The sequence below is a fragment of the Harmonia axyridis genome, chromosome 1 (assembly GCF_914767665.1).
Source record: "Harmonia axyridis chromosome 1, icHarAxyr1.1, whole genome shotgun sequence".
Classification (NCBI taxonomy): Eukaryota; Metazoa; Arthropoda; class Insecta; order Coleoptera; family Coccinellidae; genus Harmonia; species Harmonia axyridis.
The window spans coordinates 380,280-404,628 of NC_059501.1; the positions used below are offsets into that span (position 1 = coordinate 380,280).

The window sequence follows — 24,349 nt, forward strand, 5'->3', positions numbered from 1 at the left end:
TGACATTCAAATTGAATCAAATTTGAATGAACAGAGTTCATATTTTATTTTGCTAATCGTTCATAATCTGTAGCATAATCACACAGGTGACACTTCTGGTCCTTTATAAAAAGAACTGATTCTATATGTCGTTTAAGAGACTCTTTCTGATTTGTAGAATAATCATTCAGTTGATATTTGAATTCCTCCAAATTTAAATGAACCGAGTTCATATGTTGTTTGGCTAATCTTTCATAATCTGTTCATAATCACACAAGTGACACTTATGGTGCTTTAATTTGAAATGAAGATAATTTATATGATTTCTGATAATTTTTTTTTTGATTTGCAACATAATCATACAGTTGATATTTAAATATCTTTAAATTCCTAATCGTTGATAATTCGTAGCAAAGTCACACAGATGAAAATTATGTTCCATTATTTTTAAATGTCTATATATCTTTAGAAAAACTCTTTCCGATTTGCAACAGAATCACGCTAGTGACATTTATGTTGTCTCAATTTCAAATGAACTGAAAATCTAAATATGAATTGACAGTCACTTTCTGATTTGTACCATAATCACACAGGTGATACTTATGTTCCTTACAAAAAAAAAAAAATTGAATTAATTCTAAAGGTCGTCTATATGTTTATCTTGTATCCTGTCTTATGCATAGTACAAGGGATTGCAGTTGGTTGAAGGACTTAACAATTTTTTGTTAATTCTATGTACAAGGCAAATATTGTTAATCAGAAGTGTGGGGTTTGATTGTTTTTATTTCACGGAAAGATTAGGCTTGTACAACTTGGATATTTGGTTAGGAAAAGAAATATGATTCCATATATAATGTTAAACAATTTAATTTCAAAACACATTTGTACCAACATAAGCAAGGCGACCAAATCACAATTCACATATCTAATTTTTCATTTGAGTTTGTGATGAACCCGTATGGTTTTGCCGGAGTCATCTCTTGTTCCTGTTCTTCTCCATCCGCCAAGTTGGCATTACTGCCAAGGACCGGCTTCACGTTGCTCTCGAAGTTGACGTAGAACTTCATTTCGTAGAGAAGCGCCTTGAAGAACGAAGTCCTAGTCTTTCTGCTTAGACTTATCACATCGATCAGTCTTTCTAGCACTGCAAATCCAAAACCTCCAATCAGACCGTACACTGTCATGTAGAAAACTCCCTCCAAATTGCTCATGCCCAGTGGTTTGGCGTCTCCGGTGTCTTCGTTAGTCTACAGAGGGAGAAAAACGTCAATAAGCTTGATATCTTGGAAAAATTTGAATTGAAATTGAAAAGAAATCACTGATGAATACTTTGCAGTTGTTATATGATAGTCGAATACATTTGATCGATTTTTAAGGTAACTCATTGTTTCATTTATGATGTTTTTCACTGTATTTATAGGTTACATGTCAAACTATTCTATGGATATCTATGTTCACCAATTAAGATTCAAAGTGACGTCTCATTCATTCGTAGAATTACTCAAATAAAATGTTCTTTTGAGACACCTTGTAACGGGTGTTTTTTTCGAGGTATATAACTTTAAGTTGGCATTACTGTTCAAGATGGCGACCGATTTAAGAGCTGTCAAGTGATTTATTCTGTTTGGTTTGGCAATTCATCGTGAATAGACTCACGCCTGAACAACGCTTGCAAATAGTGCAATTTTATTTCGAAAATAATGGTTCTGTGCGGAATACGTATCGCGCACTACGTCCATTTTTTTTGTTTAGTGATGAAGCGTACTTCTGGTTGAATGGCTACGTCAACAAACAAAACTGCCGCATTTGGAGTGGAGCTAATCCTCAAGTGTATGTCGAAACACCGTTACATCCAGAAAAACTGACTGTTTGGTGCGCTTTATGGGCTGGTGGAATCAAAAACTTCTTCAGAAACGATGATGGCCAGAACGTTACAGTCAATGGTGATCGGTATAGAGCCATGATTACTAACTTTTTAATTCCTGAATTGAACAACCATGATGTCCAGGAGCTGTGGTTCCAACAAGACGGCGCAACATGTCACACAGCTCGTGCCACAATCGATTTATTGAAAGACACGTTTGGTGACCGCCTAATTTCACGTTTTGGACCTGTGAATTGGCCTCCAAGATCTTGTGATTTAACACCGCTAGAGTACTTTCTGTGGGGCTATGTAAAGTAATTGGTCTATGCGGATAAGCCACAAACCCTTGACCATTTGGAAGACAACATTCGCCGTGTTATTGCCGATATACAGCCACAAATGTTGGAAAAAGTAATCGAAAATTGGACGTCCAAATTGGACTACATCCGAGCCAGCCGTGGCGGTCATATGCCAGAAATCATATTTAAAATGTAATGCAACAAGATTATCTTGCGGACAAATAAAATTCATGTCAATCGAATAATCCATCGTTGTTTTATTGCAATTTAAAGTTCTATAGCTCTAAAAAAAACACCCCTTATTTGGCCCTTCAAAAAACTCGCTCTAAGTAGTTTCTTTTCAGAATAATGATGAAATATAAATTATATTCTTTCCAACTTACAACACATTGACCTCCACCTTTTCTCTCTTGCCACCATCTTCTTTTCAAATCGTCTATAACACCAGCAGATTGCAGTCTCAAGATTGTTGTGGACAGTCGACTTCGATAGGTAGAATCTGAATAAAAAATCAATAAATTAGGCACTGAAACTAAGTCTCCAGCCTTTCGACTTTAAAGCCTTCTTGGCGTTGCATTTTGTATGTAAACATCTTGATACGAAAAGACTACAAAATTGTTCTTTGGGTTTAACCTTACTTTTTCTCATAGCTATTCCATAGCCTTTTCTATCCAGGTAATCCCCGTACATCTCCAAACCACAGTGGCGTTCAGTCTCGTACTCGATAGACGTAGATTCCATAAAGAAAGCGTACCTTTCCGTATCAGCCAACGTAACACCTTGTTTGTTGTCTGAAGGCATATCCTCCCTGTGTTCCTGCATGTGCTTGTAGATCTTCCCGTAGATCTCGTGGTCTTTGGAGTCCTAAAAGGAGAATATGATATAAAGCAGTGTTGTCAGATGTTCCTTAGCAATAACCGAAGAGACTCTACCAAATGATTGACAACTATGAGAAAGTTCATGATTGGTTGAAAAGAGATCTGTCTTCCTATGTTACCTTGAAGAATTTCTCAGTTGCTCCATTGGCCTTGGCCCCATAACGAATTTTATGTTCATCCGCGTTGTTGACCATAGACTCCACGTCCGTGAATAGCTTTAGGGGAATCTCGGTGGCCAGGAAAGCTGCCAAATTGGCTGTGTAGGATGCCACCATCAGCAATATGAAGAACCACCACATGCCTGCTACCATTCTCGTCGATACGGCACTGGATAATACAGCAAATGTCAGTATATGGTTGGGATTTTCTAGCTATACTATGAATAAGTGTATGCAGTTACAAAACAAGTATTCTAGGCCTTTTTTTGGAGGGAATTCAACTCTTTCTATAGGCCTAGAAAGTTTTTTTGGTTTACTGACTAAGAGGTAACATGGGCGAATCTCTAAAGTTTGAACATTCTCCTGTGTCTTAAGGCATTTGCCTAAAGACACTTCACCCATAAGAAGATGCGATCCCTTCTTATGGAGTATTTTAGGCTCAAAAAAGGAGAACTGAGATTAGGCAAGCAATGGAACCCAAGGCATACCTTGGGACATACCTCAGTCAGCTCAGGTCAAGGTTTTGATAACCTTTGATAAAATAAACCAACTTACATTGGAGCAATTTCTGTTCCCTGCTGTAACCCAGTGCCTGTAGAGAACCAGAAGGAATTTGACAGGCTGAACTGGTTGATCAGGTACTCCGGTTCTTCAATACAAGGAAACGGATTGGTCCATTCGGCAGCTGACAATCTGCCCATGATGAACAAAGATAGAGAGACGAACACATAGGACATAGCTATGCTAAGCCAAGTGTCTACAGCAAAAGGTTCAGCGAAGGAAAAGAAATTAGGTGGCGCTCCAGTAGGCTTCTGGAACAGAATTTTGATCCCTGAAAGTAATAATAATCATTAATTGTTGATATCGCAATAACCGATACACAAACTTTCAAAATACTAAAAAGAAATAAAAACAATCATATTGTGATTCACAAAAGGTAATCTTGGTTAGATATCCACTAATAGATTATGTTCAGGCCCTTATTTTGGAAATTAAAATGTCTCAGCATCTTTACGCTCAAATTTTACAATTCTACATGGCTTACTGATAGAGAAAATGATACTAGTGCTTTTTCAATCTTCTTCTCGAAATGATCAGCTAGTTTTTAAGGTTAGAGTTAAGTTTTCTCTACTCCAGGAGTCAATGTGTCAGTGCTTGTAGCTAAAAATCCTAAAATTCCTCGATATTCAAGAAGAATTCATATATTTTAAATTGAATCATTCCTATTGGAGAACCCTATATTAGATAAAATGGTCTGTTGAAGACCTACCTAGCTCCATGAACGGCGTGGTAAAATCGACAGCTTCAGCCCTCTCTGAATTGATGGTCAAATCGGCTATCGCCAAATCAGCAGTCTAAAATAAGAAAGAAAGTCCATATTTCTTTCTTCGAAATTATCTATCGACTCACCTTATTGATCAGATCACCAATCATACCTGACCATTGTCCGCTTGGACTTTTTGCGCCGTTGCTTTTGTCCTTGCGCAGGACGATGACGTAGTTGAATTTCTCTAATTTTGCCATTTCATCTATCAAGTCCACTCCGAATCCTTCGTATCTGTCGTTGCCAACAAGTTTGTCGGATGAGGCCTTCAAAAAGCAGTACGGTTCTGTCTGGAATTGGCAGAGACGAATATCTGTCAGTGCTATAATGGAATGTCATCATATAGACCAGTTAGGTTAGGTTAGGTTAGGTTGGGTAAAGGGGAAGTACTCAAGTCATGAAGAAATCGCTGCAACCAACATTGTTACATTTCACAACTTTATACAGCTTTTTACTCAATTTAACAAACCTACTGTTAACATTTGTGCTTCTTAAAACCTTGCCTTGCTTAGCTAGTCTTCAATCTTAGTCGAAGTAATTTTATTTTAACATTCTCCGATATTAGTCAGTACTTGATCCTAATTCATGCTTCGAGTTGAATTTATTCATTGAAAAACTTTAACACCTGCTATAAATGACAATTAACTTTAGACGACTTACCAAGGCAGTTATGACGATAAGAGTTTTGTTGACCAGACTTGTGGGATCGTCATCTTCGTCATTGGTGTTCCAGGTTTCTGGATATGGCAGAGGTCTCTGTATCTGCACACCTTCGCTCATATTCCAATAACCAATGTCGACCATTCCTCTTTCTTGTACTTCGGTCAGAACTAGAGTGAAGTCGCTCCTGTATCCCTCGTTGTCAAACTTGACCATGCCAGTTCTACCCTCTATCTTGATCTATAGTGAGAATTATACTAGAGCTAGTTCTTCCATAAATTAATGATGCTTGTTAAGCTTTCAATTTATTGAAGTTATTTCTAGAACTTGGTTTTTATTCGAGTTAGTTCTCGAACTAGTTCTTCAATAAAAAGTACGTTGAATCTTGAACTAGTTTTTTGATGATCTTATCAAAACCAGTTCTCCTACTCGTACATGCTCTAAGTTTCTTAGAGGACTCACAGAGGCCTAGGATAGTCGGGATTAAAAAAAGAAAAACATCGAACAGTTCTCGAACTAGTTCTTCAATAAAACCAGCTATTTCCAGAACAAATTCTTCGTCAATTTTCTAACTTTTCTAACTTCTAAAGTTCGTTTATTCTCGAGATACTCATTCAATAAGACATCCAGCTTCTCAAAAACAGATAATAGGCACTCGAACTCAGTACACCCTGTGTAAAAGAACTAGTTTTTGTCATATTCTCCTTACCGTTCTCACAATGTTTACCAAAGTCGAACCATACTCCCAAGAGGTGGTGCTGTTGCAAGCGTGGCCTTCATTAGTGGGATCAGCACCTTCTTCAAGATTGCTGAGGGCATCGTTCAGCATAAACATGGCGTCTGCTATCAAAGCAGAACTTGTTGTGAGGGAACAGTCCTCAGGGGAACCTTCTTCCGATCCTTCTGAGTTGCAGATCGCCTCTGTGAAGTCTGAGGTTGCCTTTGTGTTCTCCTTGATCAGTTTGATCTAATGATAATCATCAGCAGTTATTACTATTAGGAATTTGATGTGAATGAATACTGAATTGTTTACAAGGTGTGAAAAATATGAAAGAACTCACCCCTGTAATGTTGGTGTTGCTGTATTGAAAAGGTTCCATTTCAATGGTATGGAAATCTAGGTTGGCGATGAAGTAATTGTAGTTTTTGTTCATCAAACCCAACTGCTGGGCTTGACGCAAGACCTCTTGTAGTATTTCCAATCTGCAGTCTATCACAATGTTACGTACAGGGGATACTGTTATTTCTCTGAACTGGTTCCTGAAGATAACCATATTAAATTTTGAAATTCAAATTGAATAGTTCTCGAATTAGTTCTTTATTGAAGTTTGTTAGTTCCCAAACTGGTTTTTCAATAAAATTATATCATTCTCGAACATAATTCTATTAAATAAAACTCGTTAGTTCTTGAACTAGTTCATCAATAAATTTCGTTAGTTCTCGAACTAGTTCATTAGTGCAGTTCGTTATTTCTAGAACTAGTTCTTCAATAAAATCCTCTGGTTCTCGAACAAAATCTTTATAGAATGTCGTTAGTTATATTCAATGAAATTTGTTAGTTCGCGAATTAGGTCTTTATTGAAGTTCGTTGGTTCTTGAACTAGTTCTTCAATGAAGCTCGTTAGTTCTCGAACTAGTTCTTTGATGAAGTTCGTTTTAGTTCTCAAATAGTTCTTCGTTGAAGCTCGCCAGTTCTCGAACTTGTTCTTCAATAAAGCTCGTTAGTTCTCCTACTAGTTCATTAACCAAATTCGTTAGTTCCTCATAGAATTTTGATGATTTTTGAACTAATTCTTTGATGAAATTTCTTTTAGTTCCAAATTGTTTTGTCTAACCTAACCTAACTCTACATATGCTGCGAAACTCATAGGAAACCTCCTTACCTGTAAATTCCTGTACTGTCAGGATCTAGTTGTCTGGTTATTATGAGGTACTGATTGTCTTGACTCAGTTTCATCAAATCAAGAAGCCTCAGGAAACTTTCATCATTGTCATAGAAGAGGATAAATTGGTTCCACTGCAATTCTTTCAAAATTTCTACATATGCCATCGACAACTGGGCAGGGTGGGGATAGAAGTTCATTATTGATGAGTCTCTTTGTGGTCTGAATCATAAAAAAAAACATATAATGAACTAATATAGACAGGCACGATCTTTGGTAACAAACCAACAGATGGCATTTTTTGATCGTATATTATTCTATGGTTTGGTGCTTACCGGTGGTTCCATCTAGTCTGTATTACTGGAACCTCCTTCGGATCACAGATGGACTGGACTGCTTCGAAATTATCAGTGTTGTAAGGACCGAAAATAGTTATGGCTCCCATTTCAAGAAGTTGACAAGCGAGGGAAGAAGCCTTGAACATGTTGAAAGGATCTAGGACTTCGATAACAGGTTTTAGCTGTTGATCTTCGTTCCTTTGAAGATTGACCAACTTGATGGCAGCCTCGAGGGCCTTCTTGTTTTCCTCGTGGTTTTCATCGAAGATACCACCTGGTGACCCAAGTGTTATTTTGTTTATATTTGCGAGATACATAATGGCGTATATTCAAACAGGAGAAAGTCAAACCTTTCCTGCATTCTTTATTTTCATATACTTTTTTCGTTTCATGAAAAAATGTTCCAAAAGATTGGTAATGATGACATGTTGAAAATATCATGTAGTTTAATATATGCATGTCTCTTTGCAAGTTAGCTAAGTAATTAATTGAATACAATCAAGCATAAATCTACTACGTGGTTGTAAATTAACAGTTTGAAAAGAATTATACGATTATTTACGACTTTGAACAAGCGCGCAAAATCTCCTGGCTTGACGTAAGTGCATTCTTCAGAATCAGATATCTTGAACTTACCTATTACATGATCTCCTGAAACTTTCAAAATCAATATTAAAAACGTGAAATATTTCAGAATGAATTTGTATTTTTCCATCGTCTGCACTCAACGAAAACTAGACATGTTTTGATTTATTTTTAGAACTGTTTTACTTAGCCAGTCAAAGGAACATTTGTGATGGTTTATTTTTAGTTTTTGAAAGCGGTTCGTCCAATCGTTACCAATTCTCAAATATCATGGGGAAAAAAGGGTATTCCATTTTGTGGTTCTGAAAGAAAACCTCAATAAAACATACTTTCATTTAGAATATCGAATTTTCGATATAATTCTTGAACCTTGCCATGGAATACAATATCATTCAAATATTCTCCCCGTGATCTCTTCCAGGTCTCGATTTTTGTGATAACTCGCCGAAACATTTCTGCAATATCTCACCAAAAACTTGACAGATGATCCTTCACATAACCCCTCAAAAAAAATCCAAAGGCGATAAATCACAAGATCTTAGTGGCCAATTCACATCGCCGAAACGAGAAATTACTCATCATTGGAATAAAACCAAAACGGGTCGTGTTGTATGGCTTGTTGCGCCATCTTGCTGGAACCACATATCTTCCAATTTCATATCATCAATTTCAGGTCAAAAATTGAATTGAATTATAAGGATGTAGATGCGAAATAAGCCACAGCGTGGCGTAAGAGAGGCCCAAATGTTGTGCGCGCCTAGGAATGGATAAATTTGGATCTTCTTCAACAATTTCACTTACAGCATTAGTATTTTCGATCGAGCATGCAGTTTGGGCCTTGGAAACCAGGGGCAGATTCAGTCTCTTCGAATTTTTTCACTGTCTCACCAATTGTACGCTTAAATGGTGGATTAGATCGACCATAATCTGCCCGTAATACACGAAACGTACTCAATACAAAATCATTATTTGTGCAGCAATAAGTAGTGCATTGATTTTTTCACTTATTGAAGGATTTTTCTTATTCTGGGAATATTTGAAAGGTTTAATTAAGATGTTTCTCTTTCAATAATTTATTCATCTAGAGAAATTCTAGTAAACACAGTTACATTTTATCGTATTGTATGGTCGAACATTCACTTGGGCATTTCTTCATAACCTTCTTTGCTTTGATCTTCCTCCTCTTCTTCGCCCCTTAAGACCGGTTTAGACCTGTTCTCAAAATCAATATAACACTTCATTTCGTGCATGAAAGTACGCCATAAAGATACATTGCTTCTTCTGCTAATAGTTATTATACTGATTATCTTTTCTACTAACACAATCAAGAGGCCTATCATCAGCCCTTCAATAGTTACTATGAAAACACCCTCAACATTCTTCATTCCTAGAGGTGTTGCTTCAGATGAATCTGTGCCCTGAAAATATTATTGAATTTTCACGAGAACAAAATCTATTTTCCCTACAATTTCATAGAAATACAGAGTGAAGTCCAAGTCCTAACTTCATGAAGTGATAGTTCTAATTAAAATGATAAGTTCTTTCATTTAAATTCAAATCCCCAGAGTACAATATCCAAAATTCAATATACTTCACTGATGTTTCTTAGTCTATGATTTGTTGACGTCAAATAGGTTAGGTTATACTTCACTGATGTTTCTTGGTCTATAATTTGTTGATGTCAAATAGGTTAGGTTTTACTTCACTGATGTTTCTTGGTCTATGATTTGTTGACGTCAAACAGGTTAGTTTTCCCTTCATTTAGATGTGTTTAAATGTTGTCTCTAATGGAAAATTTCAAGAACTACTCACAACACATTGTCCTCCTCCTCTTTTCTCCTGCCACCATTTTCTCTTCAAGTTATCCATCACTCCAGTAGATTGTAACTTTAAGATAGCAGAGCTCAATTTACTTCTATATGGAGAATCTAGTGAGAAATGATTGAGGATAATAATGTGAAAAATGTTTGGGTGAAAGAAAGTATAAGAAGGACATGAAATGAAGTCTGAACTCACTCACGTTTTCTCATAGCAATTCCATAACCCTTATTGTCTAGCAAATCTCCGTACATCTCCAAGTTACAGTGCCTTTGAGTTTCATAGTCTATGGCAATGTTTTCCATAAATAAAGCGTATTGTGTTTTTATGGCCAGTTCCACTCCATTGGTATTCTCCTTTACCATATCTTCAGCGTCGTAAGTCTTCATATGTTCGTATACTTTCTTGTAAACTGGATTCTTGGAATTCTGAAAAAGGGAAGAGGTTAAATATGTTAAAGAAGTTAGAACACTTCATTCGATAAACCAGGTCTAATCAGTAAAAAGGTCAGATCTGGAAAGTAAGCTGGGAGGTCAAGCAGTTGGAGACGCAATTTGATCAATTTGACCATGGTTTTCTAAAAAAATGCCAAGCCAGGGACTTATCGAGTGTCTGAGTGACTTGGTAATACCCACCTTGAAGAAGTTGAAGGTGGCTCCATTTCTTTTGGCTCCATACCTTATATTCTTAACATCAGCATTCTCAACAAGTGATGTCACATCACTAAACAATTTTTCAGGATTTTCTGTAGCCAAGCAAGCGGCCAAGTTCGCAGTGTAGGAAGCAATAAGGATAAGTATCAAGAACATCCACATGGTCCCTACCATCCTAGTGGCTGTGGCTCTGCAACGACGAAACAAATATAAAACCACAAATATTCAGATAAACACACAACAAACATTGGTGCAATCTCACTTCCTTGTTGCATCAAACATCCCATCGAAAACCAAAAAGAATTAGGGAGGGTGAACTGGTTCACCAGGTACTCTGGCTCCTGGATGCAAGGATAGGGGTTGTTCCATTCGCTGGGGCAAATTCTGCCTAGAAGAAACATCGAAAAAGACACCACCAGGAAACATATAAAGAGTGCTGCCCAGGTGTCGTAAGCGAAAGGATCAGCGAAGGAGAAGAAGTTTGGTTCTGCTTCTTTTGGCTTTTGAAACAGAATAGCTATACCTGCAATATAAGGGTGAGAATGAAATCAAAAAGTTTATTTTAAATATGGATAGTTTCTACCTAGATTCATGAAAGGTGTGGTGAAATCTACTGCCTCGGCTCTTTGGGAATTGATGGTCATGTCTGTTATCGCCAGGTCTGTAGTCTTCGTGGAGGTAAAAAAAATTGGTTTATTAGATATATTCGTTAAGAATAGGTATTGATATAACAAGAATCTTATGTTATTTATAATATGCGAGGAAGAGCATTCATTCTTTTTAATCATATAAGGTATAGTAAGAAGAAATCCATTATTTTTGCATGAAAAACAAGGCATTAATTTCCATATGTAGTTCAAATGATCCGATTCAGGTCGATCTCTTTTTTCGAAATAATAAAATATCTGAAAGCAGATCGTAAAATTTCTAAGGCATTTTCGGGCGGGTTCGAAATTCGCTGAGTAGGGATCGCCAATTTTGATACCGCTCACCGATTTTTTGTAGAACTCATAGTTCAAGTAAAAACTGAACTCGAAGTTTGGGAAAAAAACAGTAAAAATTGAACTTCTATACAAAAATCGTTATATCTCCTGAAATATTTGTCACAGACCCATCAAGTAAAAACGTTTTTCGAAGATCGAGCTCTGATCTAAAACATAATGAGGTTTCAAGTTCCTATTTTACGTCCAGCAGTGGTGGCGGCCTCTATAGAATTATCAATTTTTTTTATATTTATTTATATATTAATACTTATCATAGGTGTCGATGTTGAAATCAAATCAACAATTCTCAAATGTCAGAAAACTTATTCTTGGTGAATTTTAAAGTTGAATCAATCAAAAATCTAGGGAATATTTTTTTACAGGTTGAGCGTTGAACTCACTTTATTCAGCAATTCTCCTAACATTCCCGACCATTCCCCTGTTATTGCGTCCTTAGAACCATTGTCGTTGTCTTCTCGAAGAACAAAAGTGTAATTGAAGTGCTCCATTTCTGCCAAAGCTTTGATCAAATCCACAGCAAATCCCTCATACCTATCGTTGCCATACAAGGTGTTCGGAGATTCTGTATGAAACCCAAACGGTTTTGTCTGAAAGGAATAAAGGACTCTGAATAAAGAATCAAGGATTGTACAACTCAACTGACCAAAGTTAACTGCACTGTAAAATTCATATTGGCCAAGGACTCAGCTTCATCCACATTGACGGTGGTCGGTCCCATTCTGGCCAAGTTGAAACCGCCACTTCCTGTCCACTGCCCCACAGGAATCCATCCTGTTTCTTGGAGCTCCACCACCTCCAATAGGAAGTCGCTTCTATAACCTTCATTGTCGAAAACGTTCAAACCCGTCATTCCCTTGAAAGACTTCTGTAAAAAAAATTGGACCCCTATTATTTTGTTTTCATATCGTGTGTTTCTCATCTTTAATTAGGTGAAGTAAAAAGAAATCCATCATTTTTCCAATAGATGGCTTTAGTTAATAGAAAGACGTGATTTCGTACTACAAAAACTTTCCTGACAGTTTTGTGATTAGTATCAGTTTATTCTGAGCGCTCGTCAAAGATGGACACTTGCAAAGAAAAAATACGCTATATTTTACAGTGATTGGCTGTTGCCAATCACGCAATTTTGGTTTCGTCGATTTCATTCCGGTAATTTCGATGTCAAAGATGCACCAAACACTGAAAGGCCAAATTTCGATAAAATCATGGACCTTGTCGAGTCCAACCGACATGTGAGCACCGTTTTGATTGCCTAAGAGCTAAATATTGCACAAGAAACCGTTTGGAACCATTTGCATGAGTCTGGTCTCAAGAAGAAGCTACCACACGAGTTAATGCGAAAAAACCACATGGACCAAATTTCCATCTGCAAATCGCTGCTGAATCGCAACAAAATCGACCCATTTTTGAAGCGGTTGGTGACACTTACGACTACGTCAAGCGAAAGCGGTCGTGGTCAAACTGTACTGTCGACAATTGGAAAGTCTGGGTCTGAGGGAAGCAATCACTTATGGTGGATTAATTTCTACCCTCTTACCGTTTTCATTAGGTTGATGAAGCTCAGGCCATATTCCCAATTGTCCATGTTGTCGCAGGATAAGCTCTTGGTACTAAAATCAGGCACATCGTTCATTTCAGCTAGTGTGTTGTTTATCATAGTCATCGCATCAACAATCAGGGTATGACTAGTTCGGAGGAAACAATTGGAGTACATTTCAGTTTCTTCATCATAGTAAGACATGCACAAGGCTGGTTTAGCCTCTTCTTCAGTATCAACAAGGCGTAACTGAAAGAAATATGAAGGTTTTTTTGAATAGGAATTATACAATTTCAAATGGTTATAATGGCAACACTGTGTACTATTTTTGACATTTCTTATGTCATTTGTGTTCAGTAGGTTATGTCATTTAAGTGTGAAAAGATACACGCTTCAACAACCATCAGATTGTTAAATTGTTTCATATGCTTATTTGTGAATACTGAGAGAAATGTTGAAGAATTTAAGGAAATTTGTCAACAATATGACGAATAGTGAGTCGATTTACTGAATAATGTCGTCCATAAATTCTTCTTAACTTTGTTCACAGATGACCACTGATTTTGATAAAACAATTCAACAAATTCTAAACGTTTGTTCAGTGTGTATCTTTCCAATATCAAATGGCATAACCTACTGATGAACAAAAATGACATAAGAAATGTCACAAAATAATACAGTGTTGCCACTATAACCATTTTAAATTTTATCATTCCTATTAGAAAACCCTATAGTTAAGTGAATGAGATATCTTTAGAGATGCACTTACTGTTGTTATATTAGTTTGGCTGTACTGGAGATACCACAGGTCTAATACATGGATGTCCAAGTTATTCACGAAATAGTTATATCTTTTGTTCATCAGACCCATTTGCTGGGATTGCTGGAATAAATCTTGCAGAAAGTCCAGTCGACAATCGATAAAAAAGTTTGTCATATCATTATCAGCCATTTCTCTCAATATATTCCTGTGAAAATATCAGAAATTATAGAAGAAAGAAATCCACAAAATTGTATCAATTATTGACATTAGAGATTACAATGAAACAAAAATTAAAAAAAAAACATTGACCTGAAGTCAGGAACTTTTAAGCGTTCATTCATTCATGTGCTAATTGCTCTCTTGGATAACTATACATATAGTTTTGTTTCAATGGATTCGGTTCTTACTTGAAGGGTATTCATTGTAGACAAAATAAAACAAAGTAATTTTCTCATTTCCTCTAATTTAAGTGGTTTACTAAAAATTTCTTCATTTTATTTCTTGTTTAAAGTATTTCAAGAGTGCATTACACTTTTTATATATACAGGGTGAGTCTTAAAGTTGTGCATTAAATTCAACCATTGCTGGCTCAAAACCAGATCAGTCGAAAAATGAATAACAGTAAAATACATACAAGTCCTATAAACATAGACCTACAAACGCTCTCTATTCGAGATACAGGGTGTTGAAGCTTGATTTTTTCTTATAGCACTTTTCCTTCACAGTGGCAGCATCTTTCCTCCAGAATATTTTTGGCGGACCACTGGTAGTTTCGAAAAATGTAAAAAAAAACTTTGGTCCAGTACTACTCTTTTGGTCTCTTGTAGATTTGTCGTATCTGCTACCGATTTCGAGAAAATATATGAAACAATTCTCTAGTAATCCCCAGGTAAATTCAAATCACTATTAAAATTCAGTTAGTAAGGTGTTATAAATAAATTCCTTATAAGTTTTGTTAGTTATCTACCCAATATGTAGTAAAGATTAATAAATATTCTATAAACTGGTATAATAATAACAAAAGAGTAGAATTGAAAAAAACAACCTGTATCTCGAAAACAAAGCGTTTGCGGGCCCATGTTTATAGGACTTTTTTCTTCAAATTTTTTGAGCAATCTGTAATTTTCCTTTGTGCCTTCAATTCAGGAACACCCTGTATAATATATTCAATAATATTATCATATAAAGATGGCAACAAACTTAAATCTGATCATAATCATCACCTGTAAATCCCAGTATTGTATTGGTCCAACTTTCTAACAATGATAACATAAGACCGATCCAATGTTAATTTTAGTACTTCTTCTAATCTTATTAAACTCTCATCATTATCGTACAGAATTGTGAACTTCTTCCAATTCCAAACCCTTATGAAATCTAGATAGGCTTGGGATAGAACAGAAGGATGAGGGTGGTTGTTGATAACATTGGAATCCCTCAGGGGTCTAGCATTCCAAGTAGTTTGTATGACAGGAATTTCTTTGGCGTCGCATACCTAGGGAGGCCATGGAATTTGGAAAAAAATTGTGGATTTTTGGAGAACTTACCGACTGAACTGCTTCGAAATTTTTACCATTTCTTGGTCCTATGATGGCTACCACTCCTAGGTTCAAGAGTTCGCAGGTTTTTCTAAGGGCTTGGAAAGGATTGTTCTCCGTGATATTTTCGATTTTATAGGCAAGTTTTGGGGAATTGTCGCCGGTTGCTTCGTTGATTTTGTCAACGGCGTATTTGAGAGCTCTAGCGGAGTATATATCATCGGCGCCTTTGTATTTGTCGAATACAGCTCCTAAAATAGGTTTACAAAGTTTTACCAAGTCAGTACACTCGAATACAAAGGGTGTCACTCACCTATAACAATTTCTGAACAAAAACATCTACCCAAATAAATAAGAAAAAATAAAAAGACTTGTCGCATTTTGGTTTAGGTGTTTGTCAAAACGTTCATATTTTATAAAGCGACGTTCTATTTTTGACCAAGGATTTTGAAGCTCCGTGCTATTTTCATTCAGTCCATATCTCTTAAATACAATCAATTCTTTAGGAATATGCAATTCTTGGAAAACGAGAAAAGAAAAGAATATCCGTTGGAATTCCTAGAAATTTTTGTAATTTGAGATCGTGAAATGTAGTTGCAACCATGTAATCAGCCTAAACAACACTTGAAATAAAATGAGAATTTTAAATATCATTCTATAAATATTTTCAATTTAATTCTTTTTTGGCCATCTATGACAAAATCATTGAACCAAAAAGAAAGTTTTCATACAACTGTTGAAGGCATCTTTATTCCCATTCAAAAGTTTCAGATTCTGCCACCAGAGGGCAGACCAAACCCACTTTAAATTCTCTTACAAAACTCGAAATAACTCAATTTTGGGGTATTCTAGGGAGGAACTGATTGCGAATAGGAACTCAGCATACAAATTCTTCATAATATCAAATTTTGAAGTCGATCTGAATAAAAAATTTATTTTTGCGAGAAAATATTCGAAAAATTGGCTGGAAGATTGCGGTCGATAACCATTTGATTAACATGATCAATAAATTTAGTTTCTCTCTCTCGCTATTCGAAAAATTTTCCTATTCAATTCAAACATTTCATCATAGTTCCAGAGAGATCTCCTCTTTATATTAAATTTTGAAGCAGATCCGGTCATAAACTCTCTTAGTGGAATTTTTAAAATTGCATTTTCTTTTAGAACTCACTGTGTCATCTAGGAAGAGTAGCTCGAACCCAATATTGGTGAGGGGGAAAGTATCACAGGAATCTATACGTATTTGGCCGCGGGAAAAATTAGTTCAGTAAAATGGGGGTAGATGGCCTAGGTATAGCCAAATTGCTAACTGATTCAAATTTTTTAATTTTTTTAGGAAAAACTGACATAATTCGATTGTTACAGTTCTGTATTAGGCCAGAAACATGTTTTACGCGTTATTTGAGGGGTTTTCAGATCGTAGATGCCGAAGTAGGTATCGATTCTTAGCAGAGAAGTGTTTCTACATAATTAAATCATAATTTTCTTGTGGAATTGGGAATATTTCAGTTTTGAACTATGTTAAAAAAACTGATTGCGGGTTAGTGTTCAGCATGGAAAATTCTTCAAGATCTCAAATTTTGAAGATGATCCGACAACATTTATGAACCATAATTTGTTGAAATTTATTCAAAGGAATGTCGCAATTTTGGGACATGTAAATCTAAGCTTGCCCAGTTTACAATCCACAAATTTTGGCCCTCAGAGAGAAGACCAAACCCCCCTTGAAAAAATCCCTCCCATAAAACTCCAATTAACTCAGTTTTGGGTAATTCTATGGATGAACTGATTACAAATGGAAATTCAGCGTGAAAAATTCTTCTCGATATCAAATTTTGAAGTTGATCTGAATCAAAATCTTTTTTTGGCGAAAAACTATCCAAGGTTATATTATGATAGTTTTAGAGGGTTTCAAGGTCGTAGATTCCAAATTTGTCATTGATTCTTAACAGGAAATTTTTTCTACACCTTAAAAGCACAGTTTTTACACAACTGGAAAGTCTCAGTTGTGGGGCAGGCATACTCATTTTACAAGCCTCATATTTATGCCACCAGAGGGCAGACCATACTCCCTTTAAATTTCCCCACAAAATTCGGAATAACTCAATTTTGGTGACTCCTAGAGAGGAACTGATTGCAAAAACGGATTCAGCAGAAAAAATTCTTCGAAATATCAAATTTTAGAGTCGATCTGAAACAAAAACTTTTTTTGGCGAAAAAATATCCAAGGTTATTATAGTCTTGGTTTTTCCGAAAAAATCGACCGATCGAATTCAAACATTTTATGATAGTTTTAGAGGGTTTCGGGGTCGTAGAATCCGAATTAGGCATCCATTCTTACCAGAAAAAATTTTCTACACCATAAAAGCACAGTTTTCATACAACTGTTGGGGGGTATCATTTTTCCCATTCTAAAGTTTCAGATTTATGTCACCAGAGGGCAGACCAAACCCAATCTAAATTCTCTTATAAAACTCGAAATAACTCAATTTTGGGGTATTCTAGGGAGGAACTGATTGCGAATAGGAATTCAGCATACAAAATTCTTCATAATATCAAATTTTGAAGTCGATCTGAATAAAAAATTTATTTTTGCGAAAAAATATTCGAAAAATTGGCTGGAAGACTGCGGTCGATAGCCATTTGATTAACATGATCAATAAATTTAGTTTCTCTCTCTCGCTATTCGAAAAATTTTCCTATTCAATTCAAACATTTCATCTCTCATCGGTCATAAACTCTCTTAGTGGAATTTTTCAAATTGCATTTTCTTCTAGAACTCACTGGTGTCATCTAGGAAGAGTAGCTCGAACCCGTTATTGGTGAGGGGGAAAGTATCACAGGAATCTATACGTGTTTGGCCGCGGGAATAATTAGTTCAATAAAATGAGGGTAGATGGCCTAGGTATAGCCAAATTGCTCACTGATTCAAATTTTTGATTTTTTTAAGAAAAACTGACATAATTTGATTGTTACTAGTTCTGTATTAGGCTAGAAACATTTTTTCCGCGTTATTTGAAATTATTAAAATAAACACCAGAACACCAACAAACACTCAGTAAATGGTTTAAAAATCAGTAATCACCAAACAAAAACACATGCAATCAGTTCAGAAAACCAATGTTATGCCTTTAAACTTTCATCCTTGTCACAATACCTCGTCAATATTAAAGACTTCGGAAAAATATCCCAAATAAAAATCTAAATTCAGAAAACACTTTATTTAAAACCTCTTCTCACAGCTTTCGTCTCTTGGACAAAAATACGTACAATATCATACACTTTTCAACAATTAAAGTGCCTCTATAAAAAATAAATAACTTTACAATCACATATTTCCTTTGATCGCATTTAAAGCTAGCTTTTGCTTATTTTTGGGAAAAAATCAGTGATTTTACTTTTCGGTTTCACCACCACCTCTTTGGTTTCTTCTGGTTGTACATCAACTTCCATTTGATTTTCTTCGATATCTATCACAACACTATCTTCTTTTACTGTTTTATCACTCTTTATCCATTTATCTGATGCTGTTAGAAGAGTATCACACTCTTCATTGGGTTTAGCGCCTATAGGTGGTCCATTAATGGTACTAAAAATCTTCAATAGGTCATTCTGATCTTTTTCGAAATATTCTTTGGTAAGCTTAGTTTTTTCTTTATATTTGTTTGTTGGAATCCTAGAGAAAGTAAGTTGTGGAGAAGCTGAGGCATCAACACTTGGGCTCGATTTCACAGTGATTGGGAGAGGTGAATAATTTTTCAGAGGAGTTTTCTCTTTGTCTCCTAACGACGGTTGATATTCTTTTTTTTGTTCAGAAATCGATTCTATGTTATTTGGGGTTCTGGAGGTTGTTGGTGTATTTTGATTGTCCTGTTTTGGTTTTTGCATGGGACTGTTGAAAGGAGACGTTCCGTTTTGTCCACAATTCTGAACATCTCTTTTAGACCTGTTGGGAAAAATAATTTCTGGTTTATCTCTTATATCGAACCAACACTGCTGAATAAAAGAGTATAACTGATTCTCGGGTAGTTCTGCCACAGCAAATCGGCATAGTATTCTCCACAATTCACCTGTAAAAAATCGAAACTTGAACAATTTCGACCCAACAAAATCAACGTATTTTGTTGTTGATTCCATCTTATTAATTATTTATCATACAAGTGCAGAATTATTCCACAATTTCAAAATTTTAAAATGAGCAACTAAGTAACTAGTGTTAGAATGAGCTTTCTCTACGAGTATTATATATTATTATTTTTATTGAAATTAATGCAATATTTCCATTTTTATCATTTACTAGTTTTTGCATTGAATAATTTTGGTTGGCAGAACTGTTTCTGTATCACAAAGTTGACAGATACATAATACACTGCGCAAAAAAATTAACGCACATTATGGAAATCTCAAATTTATTCTATAACTGAAGGTGTTCTCAATGATAATTATTTTTATCAGAATTATGCATGCATATGTTATCCACTTTCAACGGTTTTCTTCAATACAGATGTTTTTTCCCAGCAGGAATAAAAAAAGATGAGATTATCAGATTTTGAATGTATTGGCTCCATTCTGAAATCAGTTGTTCTCGATCAATTTTAGTGATCAGTAGTTTTTCGTTCGTTTGATTTTCTACACTCGATCGCTATGCAACACGAAACACACAATTTGACCCAAGAGGAGGAATGCGCCCAAGCGGTAGTTTTGCGAGAAGAAGGGTGGACATACACAAGAATTGCAGAAAGGTATGGAGTTTCCCATGCAAGTGTGTCCAGAATGTTGCAGCGATTCAGGGAGACGGGTATGAATGTCCGAAGACCAGGACAGGGTAGACCACGGGTAACAACTGCCATTCAAGAACGATACTTGAGAGTTTCTTTGTTGAGACAACGGTTTGCAACCACTCGCTTCCTTCAAAATCAGCTTGAGCAAACTCATGGGGTGCAAATTAGCACTTAAAGACAATAAGAAATCGCCTCAGAGATTATGGTTTAAGGCCTCGTGTCGCGGCAAGAGGCCCAGCTTTTACCCCAGCCCATCGAAGGGCGCGTTTGGATTTTGCGAGAGAGATCCATTGGAAAGAGGCTGATTGGGAAAGAGTTCTCTTCACAGATGAGTCTAGATTCTGCCTCTACCATTGTGATCGACGTTCCCTTGTATACAGACGTCCACATGAAAGATATGCTCAGTGCAATTTCCTGAATACTACTGGTTTCGGGGGAGGATCGATTATGGTATGGGGTGGAATATCTTTGACTGCTCGCACAGACCTAGTGGTCGTTGATAATGGAGCTAGGAATGCTGATAGGTATATAAGGAACATTCTTGAAGAGCATGTAGTGCCATTTGCCCCATACATTGGTGAAAATTTCATTTTTATGGACGATAATGCCAGACCCCATCGTGCGCGCATCGTTCAGGAGTACCTTGAAGAAGTTGAAGTCTCTCGAATGGAATGGCCAGCAAGAAGTCCAGATCTCAATCCGATTGAGCAGATTTGGGACAACCTCAATAGAAAACTGAGAAGTTCAGAAAATCATCCAACTACTCTTAATGACTTAGGAATCCAACTCAGAGAAATCTGGGAAGGATTAGATCAGAACATTTTAAGATCACTCTTTTTGAGTATGAACCATCGTTGCCGAGCTGTAATTAACGCAAGGGGTGGAAATACCAAGTATTAAATCACTTATCAGCATTCCAGTACTTTGAAAATTGTTTATTTCTCTTCTTCCACATAAGATTCGGTGAAATCCTGAATATTTCTTCCATTTAATGTGTCCTGTTTCGTTCAAAACCTTACTGAGAGAACATAAAAAATAAGTTATAAAGTCAACATAGAGTTAACTTTCATTAAAATTGAGATTTTCAGAATGTGCATTAATTTTTTTGCATAGTGTAGATAAATCTCTGAATGAACGGATTTGCCACAGAAGAAAAATATTATCCATCCCTAATTGAAGCTATCAAAATATACTCACATGTTTTGATTCTGTTACTGGCAATGAAAAGGTACATGCTGTAAAGATTTTCTTGCAAATCTCTATCCCCAAAAGTATAATAAACGAGATCACGATGTGCAGCATTACAAGCCATCAACTGAATCAATGTCTTCAGTTTCACATCTCCGTTGAACGCACCACAACCCCAGTTACCAGTTGCAACAGGCGCTAAATTTTCTTTGTGATGACAAGAGAATCCGACATATGCCTGAAAATAATAATAACAGTCCTCCAATACTCTATTAAATAATATGACTTATTTTCATCGTTATGCTTTCATCGTTAAACGTTGCAATGCTTCCATTGTTCCAGATTTACCTTATTTAATTCCCTCAATATAGCACTTGACTGATATTGTCGTTCTGCTCTAAAAAATGGAGTGGCATCGATAATGGAGATCGAAGTTTGTCTTCTGCCATATTTATCGAAAGGGGTAACATCTACATAGTTTCCGTCCCATTTAAAAGTGTCACTATAGCCTGTATATTTGCTGAATCTTTCCACACCTAGAAAGAATATTGTTCAATGTTAAGCAATCACAAGAAAAAAGCGAACATTAACCTCTAACGACAACAGCTTCTGTGTCATCCAACTGTTCAACAAATAACCGACTAACCAACAATTCTGGACAAATGACAAACCTTATTTCTTCTTGAACACAGCCGTGGCCCAGCACGCCACCTCCAACATTCCTGAAGGTTAGAGACAATTAGATTTCAAACCGTTATCATTCAAGTAAAGATGATTTTATTGGTGTGATATTATAAGTTAAGAGCATCAAGAGACAAATTATTGTGTCTTCTTTTTGAGTATTCAACTTCTTCCAGTTTCATTGTTCATTTGAACTATACTATGAAATAGGACCTAACCTAACATAACCTCAAAACCATCTCGGTAGGCCAAGAGTAATCATGATTTTATTAGTGTGATATTATAAGTTAAGAGCATCAAGATACAAATTTTTGTGTCCTCTTTTTGATTATTCAACTTCTTCCAGTTTCATAGTTCATTTGAACTATACTATGAAATAGGACCTAACCTAACATAACCTCAAAACCATCTCGGTATTTCAAATGAACTACTGAGAGGGTTGTGAGGTTAGGTTAGGTTATGTTTATTGAGGGGTATATATTAAAAATTACTTACTTGTTTGCGAAGTCGACCTGCAAAAATCCAAGACCATCATCTTCAATGGTACCCTTATTGGTGATATGAACCTTTGTATTTCCCAGGTTATTTTGCAAATTGTCCCACCTAGGTACTTCAGATCTATGGGAAAATTTCCTCTCAATTGTTATAACACCTTTCGGTTCTGAAAATAAGAATGATTAGACCCCATCGACTATAGAAAAGGGGTATTTACCTGTTTTTGTAACTCTTTGGAAATAATGTAAGATACATTTAATCTTTTCAAAAATGGAATCAATAGATCTATATGTTTGGTTTGAAGTGTACAATCTGAAAATATATAGAAAGTATATTTTCATTTCAATGTAATCACGTTATCCCTAAATTACCTGATAAAATTCACACCAGGATATGTGTGTGAAACTTCTTTCTTCCAAGGAAAGGTACAGAGAAAAGCGTTGGCCAGAAGTGAAGATACTTGAAGTTGGCTTATACTGATAGATCTATTGTGATGTTTTTTGAGTAATGGTATACCTGCTGGGAGAATTTCTGGTAAACTCAATGCTAATTTTATGATTTTGGGCAGGATATTTTCGAAAAATTCTTCTGATTCTTCTTCTGAAAGCACCTTTGAAATATATTTTCAATAATGAAAATTTTAGGAAATCTTGGGAATATTTACATGTTCAAAGAAATTTTCTAATGCTGTCAGTTTTGGAATGGATCGATTATAACTACTTATTGCCTTTTCAAGGTCTGAAAATGATTTTAAAGGTTTTCCTAATGCTTCACATATCAGTTCCCACCTTGATACAAGAATTCCTTTTGTTCCAATTTCCTAAAATAATGATGAAAGATTAAATATAATCAGATTCGAGAAAACAAAATCCAGTAAGAGTTGTACGTAATTGTCATATTATATCAAAAAATATTCACATTTGTACTTACTTCCACAGGATATAAATTTTCGGGTGAATAAGGCATTCTAACATGATCTTCATCCCAATGTTTTGGATTTACCTGTTTATGAGGTTGTGGTTTAGAATTTTCAGGTATGGGAAACTCATATAGAACGCTGTGATGTTTGGAAGGAGTTATAGGTGGTATATAAAAACTCCATTGATCTTGTCCCTTAAAAAAATCTTCAATATTACATCCTGAGAAACTTTTAGACATGTTGACAATATTTTTCAAAAACAATATTCATGAAAAACCGCAGATTAATACGACGACCTTGAAGCCTATTTCAATAATATGAAAATTGACGTTAAAATGGGTGCAGAGTTGCCAGATTGTGAATTAATCCTGTAATCGACTATTGTCGCATAAACAACGATAATAATACAAACATTGGTTCACATGAGTGAGATTATTTACTGAAGTTGGTATTTTTATGCAAAGAAAAAAAAATAATAAAATATCGACTCCATAAAACTCTTTAAGAGCGGCTTTACTATTTTTTACACTTTATGGTGGATGCGCTTTTGCATATCGCCGATCATTTTTGTATTTTTTCTTGCAAGCTTTTTCATTTATTTCGAAAAACTTGAATTGCTTTCATGGTATATAATTCATTATTTAAATATTTCAGTTATATATCTGAATATTTTAGTCATTCAATTTACGGGACTAATGATTGCATTGAACTGCAACAATAAGAGCATCCACCATTATTCAGTAATTTCAATTCATTATTCATTTTAATTAATTCTACTTCATAGGAACTGATTGGATATAATTCGAATCAATAAAATTGAATTGCAAATCTTCATATTTACTTTTTACTAGATATTCCTCTGGAATTCGAAAACAAACACTCAAAATTGCAATGTAAAAAACTCTTTTCTTATTCCTGTTCATTACATACATATACAATTATTTTTAATTCAATGTATTAATTAATAAATTGAAACAATACTCGAGAAATGAGTTTAAAAATCC

At 35.6% G+C, this 24,349-nt stretch overlaps 2 protein-coding genes across 2 annotated transcripts; both read right to left on the reverse strand.

The window, feature by feature from the left end:
• Nucleotides 1–830: 830 nt before the first annotated feature.
• Nucleotides 831–15,906, reverse strand: LOC123670690. Its single transcript, XM_045604217.1, has 26 exons — nucleotides 15,595–15,906; nucleotides 15,291–15,532; nucleotides 14,967–15,238; nucleotides 13,750–13,948; nucleotides 12,981–13,229; nucleotides 12,087–12,308; nucleotides 11,824–12,030; nucleotides 11,023–11,107; nucleotides 10,686–10,962; nucleotides 10,422–10,629; nucleotides 9,989–10,214; nucleotides 9,781–9,896; nucleotides 9,109–9,386; nucleotides 8,027–8,034; nucleotides 7,381–7,657; nucleotides 7,046–7,267; nucleotides 6,224–6,422; nucleotides 5,872–6,129; nucleotides 5,163–5,402; nucleotides 4,589–4,792; nucleotides 4,449–4,533; nucleotides 3,734–4,010; nucleotides 3,140–3,347; nucleotides 2,781–3,006; nucleotides 2,526–2,641; nucleotides 831–1,226 (listed from the first exon to the last, which is right to left on the reverse strand). Exons 1-26 carry the CDS (start codon nucleotides 15,659–15,661, stop codon nucleotides 897–899), a joined length of 5,298 nt encoding a protein of 1,765 aa, XP_045460173.1. The 5' UTR covers nucleotides 15,662–15,906; the 3' UTR covers nucleotides 831–896.
• A 2,581-nt stretch (nucleotides 15,907–18,487) lies between these two features.
• LOC123688699 (poly(ADP-ribose) glycohydrolase-like) lies at nucleotides 18,488–23,664 on the reverse strand. Its single transcript, XM_045627329.1, has 9 exons — nucleotides 23,357–23,664; nucleotides 23,091–23,246; nucleotides 22,798–23,036; nucleotides 22,644–22,738; nucleotides 22,427–22,592; nucleotides 21,842–21,972; nucleotides 21,599–21,786; nucleotides 21,260–21,488; nucleotides 18,488–19,351 (listed from the first exon to the last, which is right to left on the reverse strand). Exons 1-9 carry the CDS (start codon nucleotides 23,582–23,584, stop codon nucleotides 18,639–18,641), a joined length of 2,145 nt encoding a protein of 714 aa, XP_045483285.1. The 5' UTR covers nucleotides 23,585–23,664; the 3' UTR covers nucleotides 18,488–18,638.
• Nucleotides 23,665–24,349: the final 685 nt, after the last annotated feature.